The following is a 22,261-nucleotide window of genomic DNA, read 5'->3' on the forward strand; positions in this document are numbered from 1 at the left end:
ACTGAGAGGGTAAAGGCATACACAGAGCATCAGATTGGGGAAGAGCAGTGTGGTTTCAGAAGTGGTAGAGGATGTGTAGATCAGGTGTTTGCTTTGAAGAATGCATGTGAGAAATACTTAGAAAAACAAATAGATTTGAATGTAGCATTTATGGATCTGGAGAAGGCATATGATACGAGTTGATAAAGATGCTCTGTGGAAGGTATTAAGAGTATATGGTATGGGAGGTAAGTTGCTAGAAGCAAAGTTTTTATCGAGAATGTAAGGCATGTGTACGAGTAGGAAGAGAGGAAAGTGATTGGTTCCCAGTGAATGTTGGTTAGCGGCACGGGTGCGTGATGGTTGTTTAATTTGTTTATGGATGGGGTTGTTAGGGAGATGAATTCAAGAGTGTTGGAAAGAGGGGCAAGTATGCAATCTGTTGTGGATGAGAGGGCTTGGGAAGTGTGTCAGTTGTTGTTTGCTGATGATACAATGCTGGTGGCTGATTTGGGTGAGAAACTACAGAAGTTTGTGACTGAGTCTGGTAAAGAGTGTGAAAGAAGAAAGTTGAGGGCTGATTCAGGTGAGAAACTGCAGAGGTTTGTGACTGAGTCTGGTAAAGAGTGTGAAAAAAGAAAGCTGAGAGTAAATGTGAATAGGAGCAAGGTTATTAGGTACAGGAGGGATCAGGGACAAGTCAAGTGGGAGGTAAGTTTGAATGGAGGAAAACTGGAGGAAGTGAAGAATTTTTAGGCGAGAACATTATCTCGGAGAGCAAGAATGGGTATGTTTGAAGGAATAGTGGTTCCAACAATGTTATATGGTTGTGAGGCATGGGCTATAGATAGAGTTGTGCAGAGGTGGGTGGATGTGTTGGAAATAAAATGTTTGAGGACAATATGTGGTGTGAGGTAGTCTGATCGAGTAAGTAATGAAAGGGCAAGAGAGATGTGTGGTAATAAAAAGAGTATGGATGAGAGAGCAGAAGAGGATGTGTTGAAATGGTTTGGTCGCATGGAGAAAATGAGTGAGAAAAGATTGACAAAGAGGATATATGTGTCAGAGGTGGAGGGAACGAGGGGAAGTGGGAGACGAAATTGGAGGTGGAAAGATGGAGTGAAAAAGATTTTGTGTGATCGGGGCCTGAACATGCAGGAGGGTGAAAGGAGGGCAAGGAATAGAGTGAATTGGATCGATGTGGTATACCGGGGTTGACGTGCTGTCAGTGGATTGAATCAGGGCATGTGAAGCGTCTGGGGTAAACCATGGAAAGCTGTGTAGGTATGTATATTTGCGTGTGTGGACGTATGTATATACATGTGTATGGGGGTGGGTTGGGCCATTTCTTTTGTCTGTTTCCTTGCGCTACCTCGCAAACGCAGGAGACAGCGACAAAGCAAAAAAAAAAAAAATATCCCTGGGGATAGGGGAGAAAGAATACTTCCAACGCATTCCTGACGTGTCATAGAAGGTGACTAAAGGGGACGGGAGCGGGGGGCCAGAAACCCTCCCCTCCTTGTATTTCAACTTTTTAAAAGGGGAAACAGAAGGAGTCACGCGAGGAGTGCTCATCCTCCTCGAAGGTTCAGATTGGGGTGTCTAAATGTGTGTGGATGTAACCAAGATGAGAAAAAAGCAGAGATAGGTAGTATGTTTGAGGAAAGGAACCTGGATCTTTTGGCTCTGAGTGAAACGAAGCTCAAGGGTAAAGGGGATGAGTGGTTTGGGAATGCCTTGGGAGTAAAGTCAGGGGTTAGTGAGAGGACAAGAGCAAGGGAAGGAGTAGCACTACTCCTGAATCAGGAGTTGTGGGAGTATGTGATAGAGTGTAAGAAAGTAAATTCAAGATTGATATGGGTAAAACTGAAAGTTGATGGAGAGAGATGGGTGATTATTGGTGCATATGCACCTGGGCATGAGAAGAAAGATCATGATAGGCAAGTGTTTTGGGAGCAGCTGAATGAGTGTGTTAGTGGTTTTGATGCACAAGACGGGGTTATAGTGATGGGTGATTTGAATGCAAAGGTGAATAATGTGGCAGTTGAGGGAGTAATTGGTATACATGGAGTGTTCAGTGTTGTAAGTGGAAATGGTGAAGAGCTTGTAGATTTATGTGCTGAAAAAGGACTGGTGATTGGGAATACCTGGTTTAAAAAGCGAGATATACATAAGTATACGTATGTAAGTAGGAGAATTGGCCAGAGAGCATTATTGGATTACGTGTTAATTGATAGACGCACAAAAGAGAGACTTTTAGATGTTAATGTGCTGAGAGGTGCAACTGGAGGGATGTCTCATCATTATCTTGTGGAGGCGAAGGTGAAGATTTGTGGGGGGTTTCAGAAAAGAAGAGAGAATGTTGGGGTGATGAGAGTGGCGAGAGTGAGTGAGCATGAGAAGGAGACTTGTGTGAGGAAGTACCAGGAGAGACTGAGTAAAGAATGGAAAAAGGTGAGAACAAAGGAGGTAAGGGGAGTGGGGGAGGAATGGGATGTATTTAGGGAAGCAGTGATGGCTTGTGCAAAAGATGCTTGTGGCATGAGAAGCGTGGGAGGTGGGTTGATTAGAAAAGGTAGTGAGTGGTGGGATGAAGAAGTAAGATTATTAGTGAAAGAGAAGAGAGAGGCATTTGGACGATTTTTGCATGGAAAAAATGCAAATGAGTGGGATAGGTATAAAAGAAAGAGGCAGGAGGTCAAGAGAAAGGTGCAAGAGGTGAAAAAGAGGGCAAATGAGAGTTGGGGTGAGAGAGTATCATTAAATTTTAGGGAGAATAAAAAGATGTTTTGGAAGGAGGTAAATAAAGTGTGTAAGACAAGGGAGCAAATGGGAACTTCAGTGAAAGGGGCTAATGGGGAGGTGATAACAAGTAGTGGTGATGTGAGAAGGAGATGGAGTGAGTATTTTGAAGGTTTGTTGAATGTGTTTGATGATAGAGTGGCAGATATAGGGTGTTTTGGTCGAGGTGGTGTGCAAAGTGAGAGGGTTAGGGAAAATGATTTGGTAAATAGAGAAGAGGTAGTAAAAACTTTACTGAAGATGAAAGCCGGCAAGGCAGCAGGTTTGGATGGTATTGCAGTGGAATTTATTAAAAAGGGGGGTGACTGTATTGTTGACTGGTTGGTAAGGTTATTTAATGTATGTAGGATTCATGGTGAGGTGCCTGAGGATTGGCGGAATGCGTGCATAGTGCCATTGTACAAAGGCAAAGGGGATAAGAGTGAGTGCTCAAATTACAGAGGTATAAGTTTGTTGAGTATTCCTGGGAAATCATATGGGAGGGTATTGATTGAGAGGGTGAAGGCATGTACAGAGCATCAGACTGGGGAAGAGCAGTGTGGTTTCAGAAGTGGTAGAGGATGTGTGGATCAGGTGTTTGCTTTGAAGAATGTATGTGAGAAATACTTAGAAAAACAAATGGATTTGTATGTAGCATTTATGGATCTGGAGAGGGAATATGATAGAGTTGATAGTGATGCTCTGTGGAAGGTATTAAGAATATATGGTGTGGGAGGCAAGTTGTTAGAAGCAGTGAAAAGTTTTTATCGAGGATGTAAGGTATGTGTACGTGTAGGAAGAGAGGAAAGTGATTGGTTCTCAGTGAATGTAGGTTTGCGGCAGGGGTGTGTGATGTCTCCATGGTTGTTTAATTTGTTTATGGATGGGGTTGTTAGGGAGGTGAGTGCAAGAGTTTTGGAAAGAGGGGCAAGTATGAAGTCTGTTGTGGATGAGAGAGCTTGGGAAGTGAGTCAGTTGTTGTTCGCTGATGATACAGCGCTGGTGGCTGATTCATGTAAGAAACTGCAGAAGCTGGTGACTGAGTTTGGTAAAGTGTGTGAAAGAAGAAAGTTAAGAGTAAATGTGAATAAGAGCAAGGTTATTAGGTACAGTAGGGTTGAGGGTCAAGTCAATTGGGAGGTAAGTTTGAATGGAGAAAAACTGGAGGAAGTAAAGTGTTTTAGATATCTGGGAGTGGATCTGGCAGCGGATGGAACCATGGAAGCGGAAGTGAATTATAGGGTGGGGGAGGGGGCGAAAATTCTGGGAGCCTTGAAGAATGTTTGGAAGTCGAGAACATTATCTCCGAAAGCAAAAATGGGTATGTTTGAAGGAATAATGGTTCCAACAATGTTGTATGGTTGCGAGGCGTGGGCTATGGATAGAGTTGTGCGCAGGAGGGTGGATGTGCTGGAAATGAGATGTTTGAGGACAATATGTGGTGTGAGGTGGTTTGATCGAGTAAGTAATGTAAGGGTAAGAGAGATGTGTGGAAATAAAAAGAGTGTGGTTGAGAGAGCAGAAGAGGGTGTTTTGAAATGGTTTGGTCACATGGAGAGAATGAGTGAGGAAAGATTGACCAAGAGGATATATGTGTCAGAGGTGGAGGGAACGAGGAGAAGTGGGAGACCAAATTGGAGGTGGAAAGATGGAGTGAAAAAGATTTTGAGTGATCGGGGCCTGAACATGCAGGAGGGTGAAAGGCGTGCAAGGAATAGAGTGAATTGGAATGATGTGGTATACCGGGGTCGACGTGCTGTCAATGGATTGAACCAGGGCATGTGAAGCGTCTGGGGTAAACCATGGAAAGTTGTGTGCGGCCTGGATGTGGAAAGGGAGCTGTGGTTTCGGTGCATTATCACATGACAGCTAGAGACTGAGTGTGAACGAATGGGGCCTTTGTTGTCTTTTCCTAGCGCTACCTCGCACACATGAGGGGGGGAGGGGGTTGTTATTCCATGTGTGGCGAGGTGGCGATGGGAACAAATAAAGGCAGACAGTATGAATTATGTACATGTGTATATATGTATATGTCTGTGTGTGTATATATATGTGTACATCGAGATGTATAGGTATGTATATTTGCGTGTGTGGACGTGTATGTATATACATGTGTATGTGGGCGGGTTGGGCCATTCTTTCGTCTGTTTCCTTGCGCTACCTCGCTAACGCGGGAGAGAGTGACAAAGCAATATAAACATAAAAAAAAATATGGTATATGGTTTCAGAAGTGGTAAAGGATGTGTGGATCAGGTGTTTGCTTTGAAGAATGTATGTGAGAAATACTTAGACAAGCAAATGGATTTGTATGTAGCATTTATGGATCTGGAGTAGGCATATGATAGAGTTGATAGAGGTGCTATGTGGAAGATATTAAGAATATATGGTGTGGGAGGCAAGTTGTTAGAAGCAGTGAAAAGTTTTTATTGAGGATGTAAGGCATGTGTACGTGTAGGAAGAGAGTAAAGTGATTGGTTCTCAGTGAATGTAGGTTTGCAGCAGGGGTGTGTGATGTCTCCATGGTTATTTAATTTGTTTATGGATGGGGTTGTTAGGGAGGTGAATGCAAGAGTTTTGGAAAGAGGGGCTAGTATGCAGTCTGTTGTGGATGAGAGACCTTGGGAAGTGAGTCAGAGTTTGTTCGCTGATGATACAGCGCTGGTGGCTGATTCATGTGAGAAACTGCAAAAGCTGGTGACTGAGTTTGGTAAAGTGTGTGAAAGAAGAAAGTTAAGAGTAAATGTGAATAAGAGCAAGGTTATTAGGTACAGTAGGGTTGAGGGTCAAGTCAATTGGGAGGTAAGTTTGACTGGAGAAAAACTGAAGGAAGTAAGTGTTTTAGATATCTGGGAGTGGATCTGGCAGGGGATGGAACCATGGAAGCGGAAGTGAATCATAGGGTGGGGGAAGGGGCAAAAATCCTGGGAGCCTTGAAGAACGTGTGGAAGTCAAGAACATTATCTCGGAAAGCAAAAATGGGTATGTTTGAAGGAATAGTGGTTCCAACAATGTTGTATGGTTGCGAGGCGTGGGCTATGGGTAGAGCTGTGCGCAGGAGGGTGGATGTGCTGGAAATGAGATGTTTGAGGTTAATGTGGGGTGTGAGGTGGTTTGAACGAGTAAGTAATGTAAGGGTAAGAGAGATGTGTGGAAATAAAAAGAGCGTGGTTGAGAGAGCAGAAGAGGGTGTTTTGAAATGGTTTGGGCACATGGAGAGAATGAGTGAGGAAAGATTGACCAAGAGGATATATCTGTCGGAGGTGGAGGGAATGAGGAGAAGTGGGAGAGACCAAATTGGAGGTGGAAAGATGGAGTGAAAAAGATTTTGAGTGATCGGGGCCTGAACATTCAGGAGGGTGAAAGGCGGGCAACGAATAGAGGGAATTGGATCGATGTGGTATACCTGGGTTGACGTGTTGTCAATGGATTGAATCAGGGCATGTGAAGCGTTTGAGGTAAACCATGGAAAGTTCTGTGGGGCCTGGATGTGGAAAGGGAGCTGTGGTTTCGGGCATTATTGCATGACAGCTAGAGACTGAGTGTGAACGAATGGGGTCTTTATTGTCTTTTCTTAGCGCTACCTCGCACACATGATGGGGGAGGGGGATGTTATTCCATGTGTGGCGAGGTGGCGATGGGAATGAATAAAGGCAGACAGTGTGAATTGTGTGCATGTGTATATATGTATGTGTCTGTGTGTGTATATATATGTGTACATTGAGATGTATGGGTATGTATATTTGCGTGTGTAGACGTGTATGTATATACATGTGTATGGGGGTGGGTTGGGCCATTTCTTTCGTCTATTTCCTTGCGCTACCTCGCATATGTGGGAGACAGCGACAAAGCAAAATATAATATGAATAATATACATAAACGCCCATACATGCACATGTATATATGTATATATATATATACATGCACAGACAAATACATATATATACACAGTACATATTCATACTTGCTGCCTTCATTCCCATTTTCTATCATATTTAAACGCTGTTTCCCACATCTGTGAGGTAGCACAAGGAAACCAACCACCTACATACACATATATATCTACATAAATGCCCATGCATGTACATATACATATCTATATATACATACATATTCATATCAACATATACATACATATATATAAACATACACAGACATACACATATATACACATGTACATATTCATGCTTGAATTCATCCATTCCTGTCACTATCTCGCCACAAAGGAAATAGCGTCGTTACCCTCTGCTTAAGCGAGGTAGTGCCAGGAAAACAGACAAAAAAGGCCACATTCATTCACACTCAGTCTCTAGTTGTCATGTGTATTATTGGTGCTTATGAGAAGAAAGATCTAGAGAGGCAAGTGTTTTGAGAGCAGGTGAGTGAGTGTGTCAGCAGTTTTGGTGCATGGGACCAAGTATTAGTGATGGGTGATTTTGGTGCATGGGACCGAGTATCAGTGATGGGTGATAGTGTGAAGGCAAGTAATGAGGCAGTAGAGGGTATGATTGGTGTACATGGGGTATTCAGTGCTGTGAATGGAAATGGTGAAGAGCTTGTGGATTTGTGAGCTGATAAAATACTGGTGAATAGGAAGACCTGGTTTAAAAAGAGAGATCCACACAAGTATACATATGTGAGTCAGTTGTTGTTCACCAATGATATAGCAGTGGTGGTTGATTTGAGTAGGAAACTGCAGAAGCTGGTGAATGAGTTTGGAAAAGTGTGTGAAATGAGAAATTTGAGAGTAAATGTGAATAAGATTAAGGCTATTAGATTCAGCAGGGTTGAGGAACAAGTTAGTTGGGATGTAAGTTTGAATGGAGAAAAACTGGAAGAAGTGAAGTGCATTAGATATCTGGGAGAGGACTTAGCAGGGAATGGAACCATGGAAGCGGAAGTGAGTCTTAGAATGGGGAAGGAGAAGAACGTTCTGGGAGCAATGAAAAATGTATGGAAAGAGAGAACGTTATCTCAAGTATTCAGTCTCATGAATGGAATCAGTGAACAGCTTATGGAGGTGTGTGCTGAAAAAGGACCAATGATTGGGAAAACCTGATTTAAAAGTAGGGAAATCAGCAAGTATATGTATGTGATTAGGAGAGAGGGGTAAGCAGGCATTACTAGATTTCATATTAATTGACTGGCATGTACAAGAGAGACTTTTGGATATAAATGTGATGAAAGGGGTAGCTGGGAGATGTCTGATCAATATATGGTGGAAGCGAGGGTGAAGATTTGCAGAGGTTTTCAGAAAAGAGGCAACAATGTCAGGGAGAAGAAAGTGCTGAAGAGCTTGGAAAAGAGGCTAGTGTGACAAAATACCAGGAGAGACTGAGTGTTAAATGGCAAAATGTGAGGGTGAATGAAGCAAGGGGAGTGGATAAGAAATGGGAGGTATTTAAGGAAGGAGTGTAGCTTATGCAAGAGATTATATGGCATGAAAAGGTGGGAGGTGGGCAGATTAGAAAGAGTAATGAGTGGTGGGAAGAAGTAAAATTGCCAGTAACAGAGAAAAGGGAAGTTTTTGGGTAATACTAACAAGGAAGGAATGCAAATGGTTGGGTAATGTATAAAAGAAAGCAGCAAGAAGCCAAGATGAAAGCACAAGGGCTGAGGAAGAGGGCAAATGAGTTGCAATGAGCATGTACCAGTAAACTTTAGGGAGAAGAGGAGGATGTTTTGGAAGGAGGTTAATAATATGCGAAATCAAAGAGAACAAATAGGAAGATTGGTAAAGGGGGCAGAAAGGGAAGTGGTAACAGGTAGTGATGAAATGAAATGGAGTGAGTATCATGAGGGACTACTGAATGTATCTGATGATTTGATGGCAGATATACCGTGTTTGGGCTGGAATGGTATGCAAGATGAGGGAGTCATTGAAAGTAATTTAGTGAAGAGAGAAACAGGGGTGAAAGTCTCACATAACATGAAATATGGCAAAGCTCCTGGAGTGGATGGTCTTGCAGCTGAATTCATTGAGAAAGAGGGTGACTGTGTTGTTGATTTCTGGTTAAGATTTTCAATGTATGTATAGATCATGGTGAGGTGCTTGAGGATTGGTGGAATGCATGTACAGTGCCACTGTGTAAGGGCAAGGGTGGGATAAAGGTGAGTGCCCAAAATATACAGGTATAATTTTTTTGAGTGTACTGGGTAAGTTTCACTGGGGAAGGGGGGGAGGAATTGCTTGATAGGGTGAAGGAATGTACAGAACAACAGCTTGAGGAGGGGCATTGTGGCTTTAGAAGTGGTACAGGATGTGTGGATCAGGTGTTTGCTTTAAGGAATGTTTGTCAGAAAGATAAACAGATGGATTAGTATGTGGCATTCAGCGATCTGGAGAAAGCATATGGCTGAGTTGATAGACATGCCTTGTGGAAGGTTTTAAGAATATACAGTGTGGAAGGAAAGCTGCCAGAAGCAGAAAAGATTTTACCAAGGGTGAAATGTACATGTAAGAGTAGGAAGAGGGGAAAGTGAATGGTTCCATGTGAATGTTGGTTTGTTGCATGGGTGTATGATGTTACCATAGTTGTTTAGACTGTTTATGGAAGGGATGTTGTGGGAGGTAAATGCGAGTCTAGGAGTGAGGGGTGAGAACACAGTCTGTGGGGGTAAAGAGGTCCTTGGAAGTGAGTCCATTGTTGTTTGCTTTTGATACAGTACTGGTGGAGAATTTGAGTGAGAAACTGCAAAAGTTTGTGAATGAGTTTGAAAGAGTGTGTGAGAGGAGGAAGTTGAGAGCAAATGTGAATAAAAGCAAGGTTATTAAGTTTAGCAGGGTTGAGGGATAGGTCAGCTGGAGTTTGAGTTTGAATGGAGAAAACTTGGAAGAAGTGAAGTGTTTTTGATACCTGGGTGAGGAAATGGCAGGGAATCAAACCATGGAAGTGCAAGTGAGTCACTGGGTGGGTGAGGGGGCAAAGGTTCTGAAAGCACAGATGAAGGTATGGAAAAAGAGAACATTATCTGGGAGCAAAAATGAGCATGTCTGAAGTTATAGTAGTCCCAATAATAAAATATGAATGCGAGGCATGGGATATAGATTAGGCTGTGTGGAGGAGGTGAAGGTGTTGGAAACAAAATTTCTGAGAACAATAAGTGGTAAGAGGTGGTTTGATCAAGTAATCAATGAAAGGGTAAGAGAGAGGTGTGGCAATAAAAAGAGTGGGGTTGAGAGAGCTTAAGAGGGTGTGCTGATATGGTTTGGACATATGAAGAGAATGAGTGAGGAAAGGTTGACAAAGAGGATATATGTGTCATGCGGAGGGAAAAAGGAGAATGGAGAGACAAAACTGGAAATGGAATGATGCAGTGAAAATATTCTAGGTAATCAGTGCCTGAACATGCAAGAGAATGAAAGGCATTTACAGGACAGAGTGATCTAGAATGATGTGGTATAGTGAGGTCAATGTGCTAGCACGTCAGTGGATGGGCATGTGAAGTGCCTGGCATAAACCATGGAAAAGTCTGTGGGGCATGTCTTTTGGATAGAGAACTGTGGTTTTGATGCATTACACATTATAGCTAGAGAATGAATGTGATCAGGTGCAGTCTTTCTTTGACTGTTCCTGGTGCAACCTCATTATAATACCCAGGAAATGACAATGAAGTATGAAAAAAATTTATAAACTTTTTAATTTACCAATCATAACAGTTTACAAAAACCTGTACCTCAGGCATTGTGAAGACCAGATTGCATATCATGCATTGCCTGTGCTGAAGGCTCCCTTCTGGCAGAACATTAGCACCTCTGTGGAGTATAATGAAACTCATTATCATAACAATCATTATCATAACAATTATTTCTCATTCCTAATCAAGCATATCAATGTGTGTGACCAGTATGTGGAAAGATTAGGTATGTGTAACCATAAAAGTGCAAAAAATATCACATTAGTTTAAGATACTGGTATATACACAATAATAATCAGGCACTATTTCTTGTAATCATCTGAATTACTGAGTACCAGGAATTTCATTACCCTTCTGATCCTGCCTGGGATGCGCCAGCAATTGACGTTCCTTGCCCACACGGCTAATCATGACAAACGTATCCATGAAGGTAATGCAATAAAAATAGAAATAAAGATATTATCAATTCTAAATAACAAACAAAATTCTGAAATGTGTGTATTGTCAACCAGTGTACCATAAAAATAACCTTGAACAAACATAAAACACTGATATTCAACCTTAACTCTTTTAATGAGCCTCTTAATGCCTGTTCCATTCTCCCCATTACCACGTGATCGCCTTGTCTTTATCCTCTTGCGTTTCTTTCGTTCCTCCTCCCCAACTTTCTGTAATAAAATTGTTGGTTAAAGTAAAACTCAACTTTTATACATCTATCAAATTAGGAATTCATTAAATTTTGACATTATTACTGGAACAATTACAAAAAAACTTATAATCTTAATAATTAAAACTAGAGCTACTGACCTCATCATGACAGACTAGATGTTGCTGGAATTCAGCAGATGACTCAAAACCTTCATCACATTCATAACATGACCAAGACTTTCTAAGAGAGTCCAAGACTGTAATGTAAGAAGGTGTATAACTACATATACTATAAATGCATGTAAAACTTGTTACAGGGAAAACATCTAAGACTGAGAAAATCTTAGGCTCTAAACACAGGCAGAGTTTTTGTTTTTCTGAACTTCTACATATATTTTAAAAGATACATTAAAATATCTTACTTGCTGTGTATTGAGTAATTTTGGTGTAGACAGTTACCCCAGTATACTATTGTGTATGATGTTTTCCCATAATAGGTATATTCACTATGTCACAATACTCTAACTAAACAAAACAAGCATAAAGTGAAGAAATGCATTAATCTTAAAGTTTCTCATGACAAAATCTTGACCAAAATTTCTAGATTCCTGAAGTTTCTCCATAATCCTCTTGGAATACTATACTCTATGAATGAGATCTTAAACATCTCAAACAGCCTGTTTTCAGTTTCTACACATTTTTTGAGTAAATATGGTGAGATGCTACCTGGTCCATCAGCGTTTTATCTTTTCTTCATCCTGATGTTTGATTTCATTGCTTTTCAAATACACTCTGTGTCAGATGTCAATATATCAATTGATTTCAAGTTATCAAGTGATTGGTGTAAGCAATATGCCTATACATAAGATTGAAAAAAGAATGCCACAAGCCTTTAATTCTTATTGTGTCTCATAAATCAATTAAAGAAAGTAAATTATAAAATCAAGTCTTCACGAGACAATGACTCAGTTAATTGAAAAATTCAAAACAACAATACAATTCACTTTTTCTCTGTATGGATAAAACTCCAAAACAATGGAACCTTTTAATCCTTTTACACATAAAAATCTGAAACAATGGCATCATTCAGTTTTTCTCCGACAATCTGGAAAATGACCTTACCAACCAGTCAACAATACTGTCACCCCCTTTTTTAATAAATTCCACTGCAATACCATCCAAACCCGCTGCCTTGCCGGCTTTCATCTTCCACAAAGCTTTTACTACCTCTTCTCTGTTTACCAAATCATTTTCCCAAACCCTCTCACTTTGCACACCACCTCGACCAAAACACTCTATATCTGCCACTCTATCATCAAACACATTCAACTAATCTTCAAAATACTCTATCTCCTTCTCACATCACCACTACTTGTTATAACCTCCCCATTAGCCCCCTTCCCTGAAGTTCCCATTTGCTCCCTTGTCTTACACCGTTTATTTACCACCTTCCAAAACATTTTTTCATTCTCCCTAAAATCTAATGATACTCTCTCACCCCAACTCTCATTTGCCCTCTTTTTCACCTCTTGCACCTTTCTCTTGACCTCCTGCCTCTTTCTTTACTACATCTCCCAGTCATTTGCATTATTTCCCTGCAAAAATCATCCAAATGCCTGTCTCCTCTCTTTCACTATTAATCTTACTTCTTCATCCCACCACTCACTATCCTTTCTAATCTGCCCACCTCCCACACTTCTCATGCCACAAGCATCTTTCGCGCAAGCCGTCACTGCTTCCCTAGATACATCCCATTCCTCCCCCACTCCCCTTACGTCCTTTGTTCTCACCTTTTTCCATTCTGTACTCAGTCTCTCCTGGTACTTCCTCACACAAGTCTCCTTCCCAAGCTCACTTACTCTCACCGCTCTCTTCACCCCAACATTCTCTCTTCTTTTCATTATGTGGCAGGGTGGTGACAGGAATGAATAAGGGCAGACAGTATGAATTATGTACATGTGTATATATGTATATGTCCGTGTGTGTATATATAAGTATACGTTGAGATGTATAGGTATGTATATGTGTGTGTGTGGACGTGTATGTATAAACATGTGTATGTGGGTGGGTTGGGCCATTCTTTCGTCTGTTTCCTTGCGTTACCTCGCTAACGCAGGAAACAGCGACAAAGTATAATATATATATTTACATATATTTCTTTCTTTTTCTTTCAAACTATTCGCCATTTCCCGCATTAGCAAGGTAGTATTAAGAACAGAGGACTGGGCCTCTGAGGGAATATCCTCACCTGGCCCTCTTCTCTGTTCCTTCTTTTGGAAAATTAAGAAAAAAAACAAGAGGGGAGGATTTCCAGCCCCCCGCTCCCTCCCCTTTTAGTCGCTTTCTACGACACGCAGGGAATACATGGGAGGTATTCTTTCTCCCCTATCCCCAGGGATATATTTACATATATATTTTATTTTGCTTTATCGCTGTCTCCCGCGTTTGCGAGGTATCACAAGGAAACAGATGAAAGAAATGGCCCAACCCACCCCCCTACACATGTATATACATACACATCCACACACGCAAATATACATACCCATACATCTCAATGTACATATATATATACACACACAGACACATACATATACACACATGCACACAATTCACACTGTCTGCCTTTATTCATTCCCATCGCCACCTCGCCACACATGGAATAATATCCCCCTCCCCCCTCATGTGTGCGAGGTAGCGCTAGGAAAAGACAATAAAGGCCCCATTCGTTCACACTCAGTCTCTAGCTGTCATGCAATAATGCACCAAAACCACAGCTCCCTTTCCACATCCAGGCCCTACACAATTTTCCATGGTTTACCCCAGACGCTTCACATGCCCTGATTCAATCCACTGACAGCACGTCAACCCCGGTATACCACATCGATCCAATTCACTCTATTCCTTGCCCGCCTTTCACTCTCCTGCATGTTCAAGCCCTGATCACTCAAAATTTTTTTCACTCCATCTTTCCACCTCCAATTTCGTCTCCCACTTCTCCTTGTTCCCTCCACCTCTGACACATATATCCTCTTGGTCAATCTTTCCTCACTCATTCTCTCCATGTGCCCAAACCATTTCAAAACACCCTCTTCTGCTCTCTCAACCATGCTCTTTTTATTTCCACACATCTCTCTTACCCTTACATTACTTACTCAATCAAACCACCTCACACCACACATTGTCCTCAAACATCTCATTTCCAGCACATCCACCCTCCTGCACACAACTCTATCCATAGCCCACGCCTCACAACCATACAACATTGTTGGAACCACTATTCCTTCAAACATACCCATTTTTGCTTTCCGAGATAATGTTCTTGACTTCCAAACATTCTTCAAGATTCCCAGGATTTTCGCCCCCTCCCCCACCCTATGATTCACTTCCGCTTCCATGGTTCCATCCGCTGCCAGATCCACTCCCAGATATCTAAAACACTTTACTTCCTCCAGTTTTTCTCCATTGAAACTTACCTCCCAATTGACTTGACCCTCAACCCTACTGTACCTAATAACCTTGCTCTTATTCACATTTACTCTTAACTTTCTTCTTTCACACACTTTACCAAACTCAGTCACCAGCTTCTGCAGTTTCTCACATGAATCAGCCACCAGCGCTGTATCATCAGCGAACAACAACTGACTCACTTCCCAAGCTCTCTCATCCACAACAGACTTCATACTTGCCCCTCTTTCCAAAACTCTTGCATTCACCTCCCTAACAACCCCATCCATAAACAAATTAAACAACCATGGAGACATCACACACCCCTGCCGCAAACCTACATTCACTGAGAACCAATCACTTTCCTCTCTTCCTAAACGTACACATGCCTTACATCCTCGATAAAAACTTTTCACTGCTTCTAACAACTTGCCTCCCACACCATATATTCTTAGTACATTCCACAGAGCATCTCTATCAACTCTATCATATTCCTTCTCCAGATCCATAAATGCTACATACAAATCCATTTGCTTTTCTAAGTATTTCTCACATACATTCTTCAAAGCAAATACCTGATCCACACATCCTCTACCACTTCTGAAACCACACTGCTCTTCCCCAATCTGATGCTCTGTACATGCCTTCACCCTCTCAATCAATACCTTCCCATATAATTTACCAGGAATACTCAACAAACTTATACCTCTGTAATTTGAGCACTCACTCTTATCCCCTTTGCCTTTGTACAATGGCACTATGCACGTATTCCGCCAATCCTCAGGCACCTCATCATGAGTCATACATACATTAAATAACCTTACCAACCAGTCAACAATACAGTCACCCCCTTTTTTAATAAATTCCACTGCAATACCATCCAAACCTGCTGCATATATATATGTATGCAAATTTGCTTACTTCTTGTCCCAGGAATCCCCTTACTTCTTCAACACTTCTGTAACATTTGTATAGTGCTCAGGAAACCAGCCATGACCACCAGGCAGGAACAAAGTCATAAAGTATGATAATGTTGCATATAAAGTCTTTGTAGGATAAACACTTGACGATTGAAGAGTATGTCTTTATTGACTTCAGTATGGGGGGATGCATCTGGGGCATAAACGGTCTCATGATATGTTGACCTGGTGTTTGTAATGTCGAAGAAGGCAAGTGTGTCCAGAATAAAAATACACCAAAAAAAGTTACTTGACCACGCCAAGTGAGTGCAATTACAGACAGAGATATATTGGTTGGAATGGAGTTTACGATATAGTTTGGTAGAGTTACTGTTCAGTGCTTATCAAATCAATACAAATACAATGAGAATATTGTTTGTCAATATTGTGTTTGAGGTGGATGCCAGGACAGAGGTCACACTCCTTAAGTACTGGTGGGTAATTTGTAAAGCCCTGTTCATTAGGTTCTATTGTGTACTACAAAAAGGCTTTCATATTTAAGTGAAGTGCTTCTTATTGCATGATTTACAGAATGAAAATTATCAGATGATCAGATATGGCAGAAGAAAGTAGACAAAATTTCTAAAGCAAACATGTAATATCTCACTTTTTATCTCCTCTCCAGTGGGCTCAAGGGTCTGCAGGTTCCTCTTGTCAGCATACTGCTTTGAATATCTGTTCAAATAGATATAAAGTATCACTGATTGGTTAGTTAGGCTGATTGAAATCTGTATAGCCCCAAGATGAGGTGCCAGAGGAATGGTTAAATGCACGTATAGTGCCCTTGCATACAGGTAACAGGAACAAAAATTAATATGCAAACTACAGAAATATGTCAGTTGAGTACATCTGGTAAAGTGTATGGGGGACTGGTGACTAAAAAGTTGGTGGCAGGCACAGAGAATATGACTACAAAATATCAATCTGCAGAAAATAAATAATAAGGCTGACAGAGATGCCTTCTAGAGGTTGTTATGAATATATGGTGTGGGAGTACAGGTACAAAATGCAGAGAAATTTTACTAGGAGAGATGAGCAAGTAGAAAGGAAGTTAACTGATACCTAGTGAAGATGGCGTTTGGATCAAGAATGTGCAACGTCACCATGTCACTCTAAGTTGTTTATGGACAGATATGGGAGGTAGATGCAAGGGTCTTGGAACAAGGGGCATTATACTAGGAGTGAGGTTGCTTGGAAGGTGAATCAGTTGCTGTCTGGAAATTGCACAACTCTGGTGGAAGACTCGAGAGAGAAACTGTAGAAAGCAGTAAGAGAGGATCAGACAGCATGTGAAAGGAAGAAGTTAAAAGTCAATATGAACAAAAGAAGGTAATGAGGTGTGACAGGTGTTGGGACAGAATGGCCTGAGAGTACATTTGAAAGGGGAGGACCTGGAAGAATGGAAGTGTTTTAGACACCTGAGTGTGGACCTGCAGTGGATGGAACCATGGAGGTTAAAGTGAGTCATAAGGTGTAAGGGGCTAGAGTCTTGATTGCACTAAAGAATGTGAAGAAGGAAAGGTCAATGCCTGTAGGGGTAAAGATGGATATATCTGTGGATATGGTGGTTCAAGCAGTGTTGTACTGATGTGAGTCTTAAGCCCTAAAGGCAAAGGAAAGGAAGAGGACAGATGTTTCGAAAATAAAATGCATAAAGATGATATGTGGTGCGAGATGGACTGATAGTGTCAGATAAGTCAGTGTCAGAGAGAAGTGTGGTAGTAAATGCAGTCTGACTGAAAGGTATGCTGAAATGGATTAGGTATATGGAGAAGACAGGTGAAAAGAGAGTGTCAGTTAAGTGGATATATATTTCTGATGTGGTTGGGTCAAGGGATGGGGAAGACTGAGAGGATGAAAGGATGGTGTAAAGAGGGCCTTGTAGTACCATACAGTGGGTGGGTTTGGATGTAATGATGGTTGACCTTGGTTTCCATGTATTATCTAAAGAGAATGGATATGTGTAAGTGTGGCAACTTCGTTTGTTGCTGATGTAACTTTGCAACAGCAGAGGAAACAATTAGGTAAAAAAAATTCATTCCATACATAGTTATAATGAGTATATTTCAATTACAAATATCAAAACTAAAAATATAGGCTCCATTGGGCAAAAGAAAACAACTTACCCAACTCTGAGTTCAGTGCGAGAAGCTATATCAGTAGTGGTAAGGAAGAAGAGAGCCCCATCTATCTGCATAACCACACAGTTCTGTTCCAAGTAAGTCGTCGCTTTTCGCACAAACCGCATCCAATTTGAAGACCCTGCCCAGAAAATGTGACCATTGAAATGTATGAAGAAATTCTTATTTGTATATCAATCTACCAATGTATCTTTGATGGCCACCCCATTCAAGAACTGCAACCAAGGGGGTGGTCACAGCAAAAGAGGGTCCACTTGTATTTGTCCTTACTTGCCTCCCTAACATACACTATTCTACCCATTCTTCTACCACTTCTCTTCCTTTAGTATTCTTCCACTCTGTTTCCCAATGCCTCCCTCTCATGCCAAATCTTTAATTATACCATCACACATTATACTAATTATACTATCATCCTTGTAAACTCCCCATCTTACATTCTTTCCACATGCACAAACCACCTCAAAGTATTATGTTTCACTGACTCTACGATAATTCATTCCCTTTGTATTCTTTGCCATAGCATATCTCTCATAAGCCCCTTTATTTCTTTCTTCATTCCATCTAGTCATACCACTTGCTCCTCAAATAGCTCATTTCCACAACCTGGATTCTCGACTTTCTATAACTCATTCCATGTCCATGTTTCAGCTGCATGGGTTATGTTTGGGATGTCTATGCTGTCCCTTAATCCTTTCTTCACTTTCATACTTACACATTTACTCTTCATTATTCTATTAAGGGACCCACTTACTCTTCTACCCTGTACTGCACCTCCATTATCTCTCCTTCCATATCACCAAATTTACCCGAGACAGCTCTTGGATACTTAAATTCTCTTACTTCTTCCAGTTTTTCTCCTTCAATATCCAAAGCACAGTTTAGTACAATTTTTTCTCTCACTGTATATGTTTGGCAAAATCTATATGTTCACTCTGTTTCCTCTCAAGCACCATTACTTTACTTTTACCTGCAATCACCTTCAATTGCTCAAGCTTAAACAACATAAAACATTAACTTAAAACCATCTGGAACTCTTCACTCTCAGCAAACAACACAGTATCATCAGCAAACATGCATGTCATTAACAATCATACCTTACTGCAACACTCAATCTTTGCATCCTCTTTCCCTAGCTTTGCTTTCATCTCTCTTATCACTCCATTCATATATGTATGCTAAAAAGCTTTGGTGACATCACATGGCCTGCCTCACGCCCACATGTATACCAAAACTTTCGCTCAACTCTCCACTCTTAACACATGCATCTGCTCCTCTATTGAAGGCTTTTACACCATGCAACAGTTGTCCCCAAACCGATATATCCTTAACACATCCAATAGAGCATTCCACTCAACTCTGTCATACACTTTCTCCAGATCCATAAAAGCTGCATACATCTTCTAAACTTTCACTAAATACTTTTCCACAGACATCTTAACCACAAAAATTTGGGTCATCCACACATCCCTTTTTTTCCATCAATCTATCAAACTGCTGACTCACTCACTCAACTGCTCCCAACACATTTGTCTCTCTTGTTCTATTATCATGGCCAGATGCATAAGCACTAATAATCATCCATCTCTAACAAGCCACTTTCATTTTTATCTACATCAGCCTGAGGCTCACTACCTTACATTCTTTCACACCCTCCCACAACTCCTGCTTCAGCAGTAGTGCTACCACTTCTTTAGTATTTGCCCTCACACCAACCACTAACTTAACTCCTAATAAATTCCCAAACTATTCTTTTCCTTTACCCTTGAGCTTTGGTTTATTCATAGTAAGAACATCAAGGTTCCTTTCCTCAAACATACAACCTACCTCTCCTTCTTTTCATCTTGGTTACATACACACACATTCAGACATCTCAGACTGACCCTTCAAGGAAGATAAGCACTCCCCACTTCTGTCCTATCTTTTAGAAACTTAAATACATTATCATGCACATATGCATCTTGCAGCATGACCTTGTGACCTTGATCAAATGTAGAACTTTGCATGCTATATCTATGGTACAAGTGAGATGCAAATTACCTTGCAACATATGAATCTTAAGATATTATTTATTAATCTGCAACTTAGCTTTTCAGAGAGAAAAATATCAGCCACCTTACTCATACTGTACCTTCATCAGAAATATCCAAGTGTAAGATTTCTTCTCCAGAAATGATGGTGTAAATGAGGCCAAAAGGAGCAATGGATTCAATGGCTTCTACTTTCATAATTCCTTCAAAGGGCCCGAACTGGGTTCGCTTTGGAATAGGCTTGCGAGCAAACACACCAAACTCTGTAAAAAGCAAGCCCTAAAATATTAAACAGAGTAATGCCACATAATCATACTTCTTAACTCTTTACAGTATATTCATCCATTATTTAATATACTTGATCGATGTCTCCCGCATCAGTGAGGTAGTGCCAGGAAGCAAAGAATGGCCTATCCACTTATACACACACACACATATATTTCATATTTTCTTTATTATACTTTGTCGCTGTCTCCTGCATTAATGAGGAAGCGCAAGGAAACAGACGAAAGGTTGGCCCAACCCACCTACATACACATGTATATACATACACATCCACACATGCACATATATATACCTATACATCTCAATGTATACAAATATACACACACACACAGACACATACATATATACACATGTACATAGTTCATACTGTCTGCCCATATTCATTCCCGTCGCCACCCCGCCAAACATGAAATGACAACCCCCTCCCCCGCATGTGCGCGAGGTAGCGCTAGGAAAAGACAACAAAGGCCCCCTTCGTTCACACTCAGTCTCTAGCTGTCATGTATGATGCACTGAAACCACGGCTCCCTTTCCACATCAAAGCCCCACAAAACTTTCCATGGTTTACCCCAGATGCTTCACATGCCCTGGTTCAATTCATTGACAGCATGTCGACCCCCGTACACCACATCGTTCCAATTCACTCTATTCCTTGCACGCCTTTCACCCTCTTGCATGTTCAGGCCCTGATCATTCAATATCTTTTTCACTCCATCTTTCCAACTTCAATTTGGTCTCCCACTTCTCCTCGTTCCCTCCACCTCTGACACATATATCCTCTTTGTCAATCTTTTCTCACTCATTCTCTCTATGTGACCAAACCATTTCAAAACACCCTCCTCTGCTCTCTCAACCACACTCTTTTTATTACCACACATCTCTCTTACCCTTTCATTACTTACTCGATCAAACCACCTCACACCACATATTGTCCTTGAACATCTCATTTCCAGCACATCCACCCTCCTCCACACAACTCTATCTATAGCCCACGCCTTGCAACCATATAACATTATTGGAACCACTATTCCTTCAAACATACCCATTTTTGCTTTCCAAGATAACATTCTTGACTTCCATACATTTTTCAACGCTCCCAGAACTTTTGCCCACTCCCCCACCCTTTGATTCACTTCTGCTTCCACGGTTCCATCCGCTGTGAAATCCACTCCCAGATATCTATATATATATATATATGGATGTTTTGGCTCTGAGTGAAACGAAGCTCAAGGGTAAAGGGGAAGAGTGGTTTGGGAATGTTTTGGGAGTAAAGTCAGGGGTTGGTGAGAGGACAAGAGCAAAGGAAGGAGTAGCACTACTCCTGAAACAGTTGTGGGAGTATGTGACAGAGTGTAGGAAAGTAAACTCTAAATTGATATGAGTAAAACTGAAAGCGGATGGAGAGAGATGGGTGATTATTGGCACCTATGCACCTGGGCATGAAAAGATACATCATGAGAAGCAAGTGTTTTGGGAGCAGCTGCGTGAGTGTGTAATCAGTTTTGATGCATGAGACTGGGTTATAGTGATGGGTGATTTGAATGCAGAGGTGAGTAATGTGGCAGTTGAGGGAATAATTGGTGTACATAGGAGGTTCAGTGTTATAAATGGAAATGGTGAAGAACTTGTAGATTTGTGTGCTAAAAAATGACTAGTGATTGGGAATACCTGGTTTAAAAAGAGAGATATACGTAAGTATACATATGTAAGTAAGAGAGATGGCCAGAGAGCATTATTGGATTACATGTTAATTGATAGGCATGTGAAAGAGAGACTCTTGGATGTTAATGTGCTGAGAGGTACAACTGGAGGGATGTCTGATCATTATCTTGTGGAAGTGAAGGTAAAGATTTGTAGAGGTTTTCAGAAAAGAAGAGAGAATGTTGGGGTGAAGAGAGTGGTGAAAGTACATAAGCTTAGGAAGGAGACTTGTGTGAGGAAGTACCGGGAGAGACTGAGTTCAAAATGGAAAAAGGTGAGAGCAAAGGACATAAGGGGAGTGGGGGAGGAATGGGATGTATTTAGGGAAGCAGTGATGGCTTGCGCAAACAGTGCTTGTGGCACAAGAAGAGTGGGAGGTGGGCAGATTAGAATGGGCAGTGAGTGGTGGGATGAAGAAGAAAGATTACTAGCGAAAGATAAGAGAGAAGCATACGGACAATTTTTGCAGGGATATAGTGCAAATGACTGGGAGATGTATAAAAGAAAGAGGCAGGAGGTCAAGAGAAAGGTGCAGAAGTGAAAAAGAGGGCAAATGAGAGTTGGGGTGAGAAAGTATCATTAGATTTTAGGGAGAATAAAAAGGTGTTTTGGAAGGAGGTGAATAAAGTGCGTAAGACAAGAGAACAAATGGGAACGTCGG

The 22,261-nt window shown here is 41.2% G+C and overlaps 1 protein-coding gene across 3 annotated transcripts in view; it reads right to left on the reverse strand.

Moving 5' to 3' along the window:
* LOC139760043 (uncharacterized) overlaps nucleotides 1–22,261 on the reverse strand; it is a 300,444-nt gene that overhangs the window by 122,550 nt on the left and 155,633 nt on the right. For all 3 annotated transcript variants that reach the window (XM_071682807.1, XM_071682799.1, XM_071682788.1), the window contains 7 exons: nucleotides 19,716–19,877; nucleotides 17,573–17,708; nucleotides 16,054–16,121; nucleotides 11,203–11,300; nucleotides 10,956–11,063; nucleotides 10,746–10,798; nucleotides 10,435–10,513 (listed from right to left, as the gene is read on the reverse strand). In XM_071682807.1, coding sequence (XP_071538908.1) covers nucleotides 10,435–10,513; nucleotides 10,746–10,798; nucleotides 10,956–11,063; nucleotides 11,203–11,300; nucleotides 16,054–16,121; nucleotides 17,573–17,708; nucleotides 19,716–19,877 — 704 coding nt within the window. The remainder of the gene's footprint in view (nucleotides 1–10,434; nucleotides 10,514–10,745; nucleotides 10,799–10,955; nucleotides 11,064–11,202; nucleotides 11,301–16,053; nucleotides 16,122–17,572; nucleotides 17,709–19,715; nucleotides 19,878–22,261) is intronic.

This window comes from Panulirus ornatus, chromosome 3, assembly GCF_036320965.1.
Source record: "Panulirus ornatus isolate Po-2019 chromosome 3, ASM3632096v1, whole genome shotgun sequence".
NCBI classification, from domain to species: Eukaryota; Metazoa; Arthropoda; class Malacostraca; order Decapoda; family Palinuridae; genus Panulirus; species Panulirus ornatus.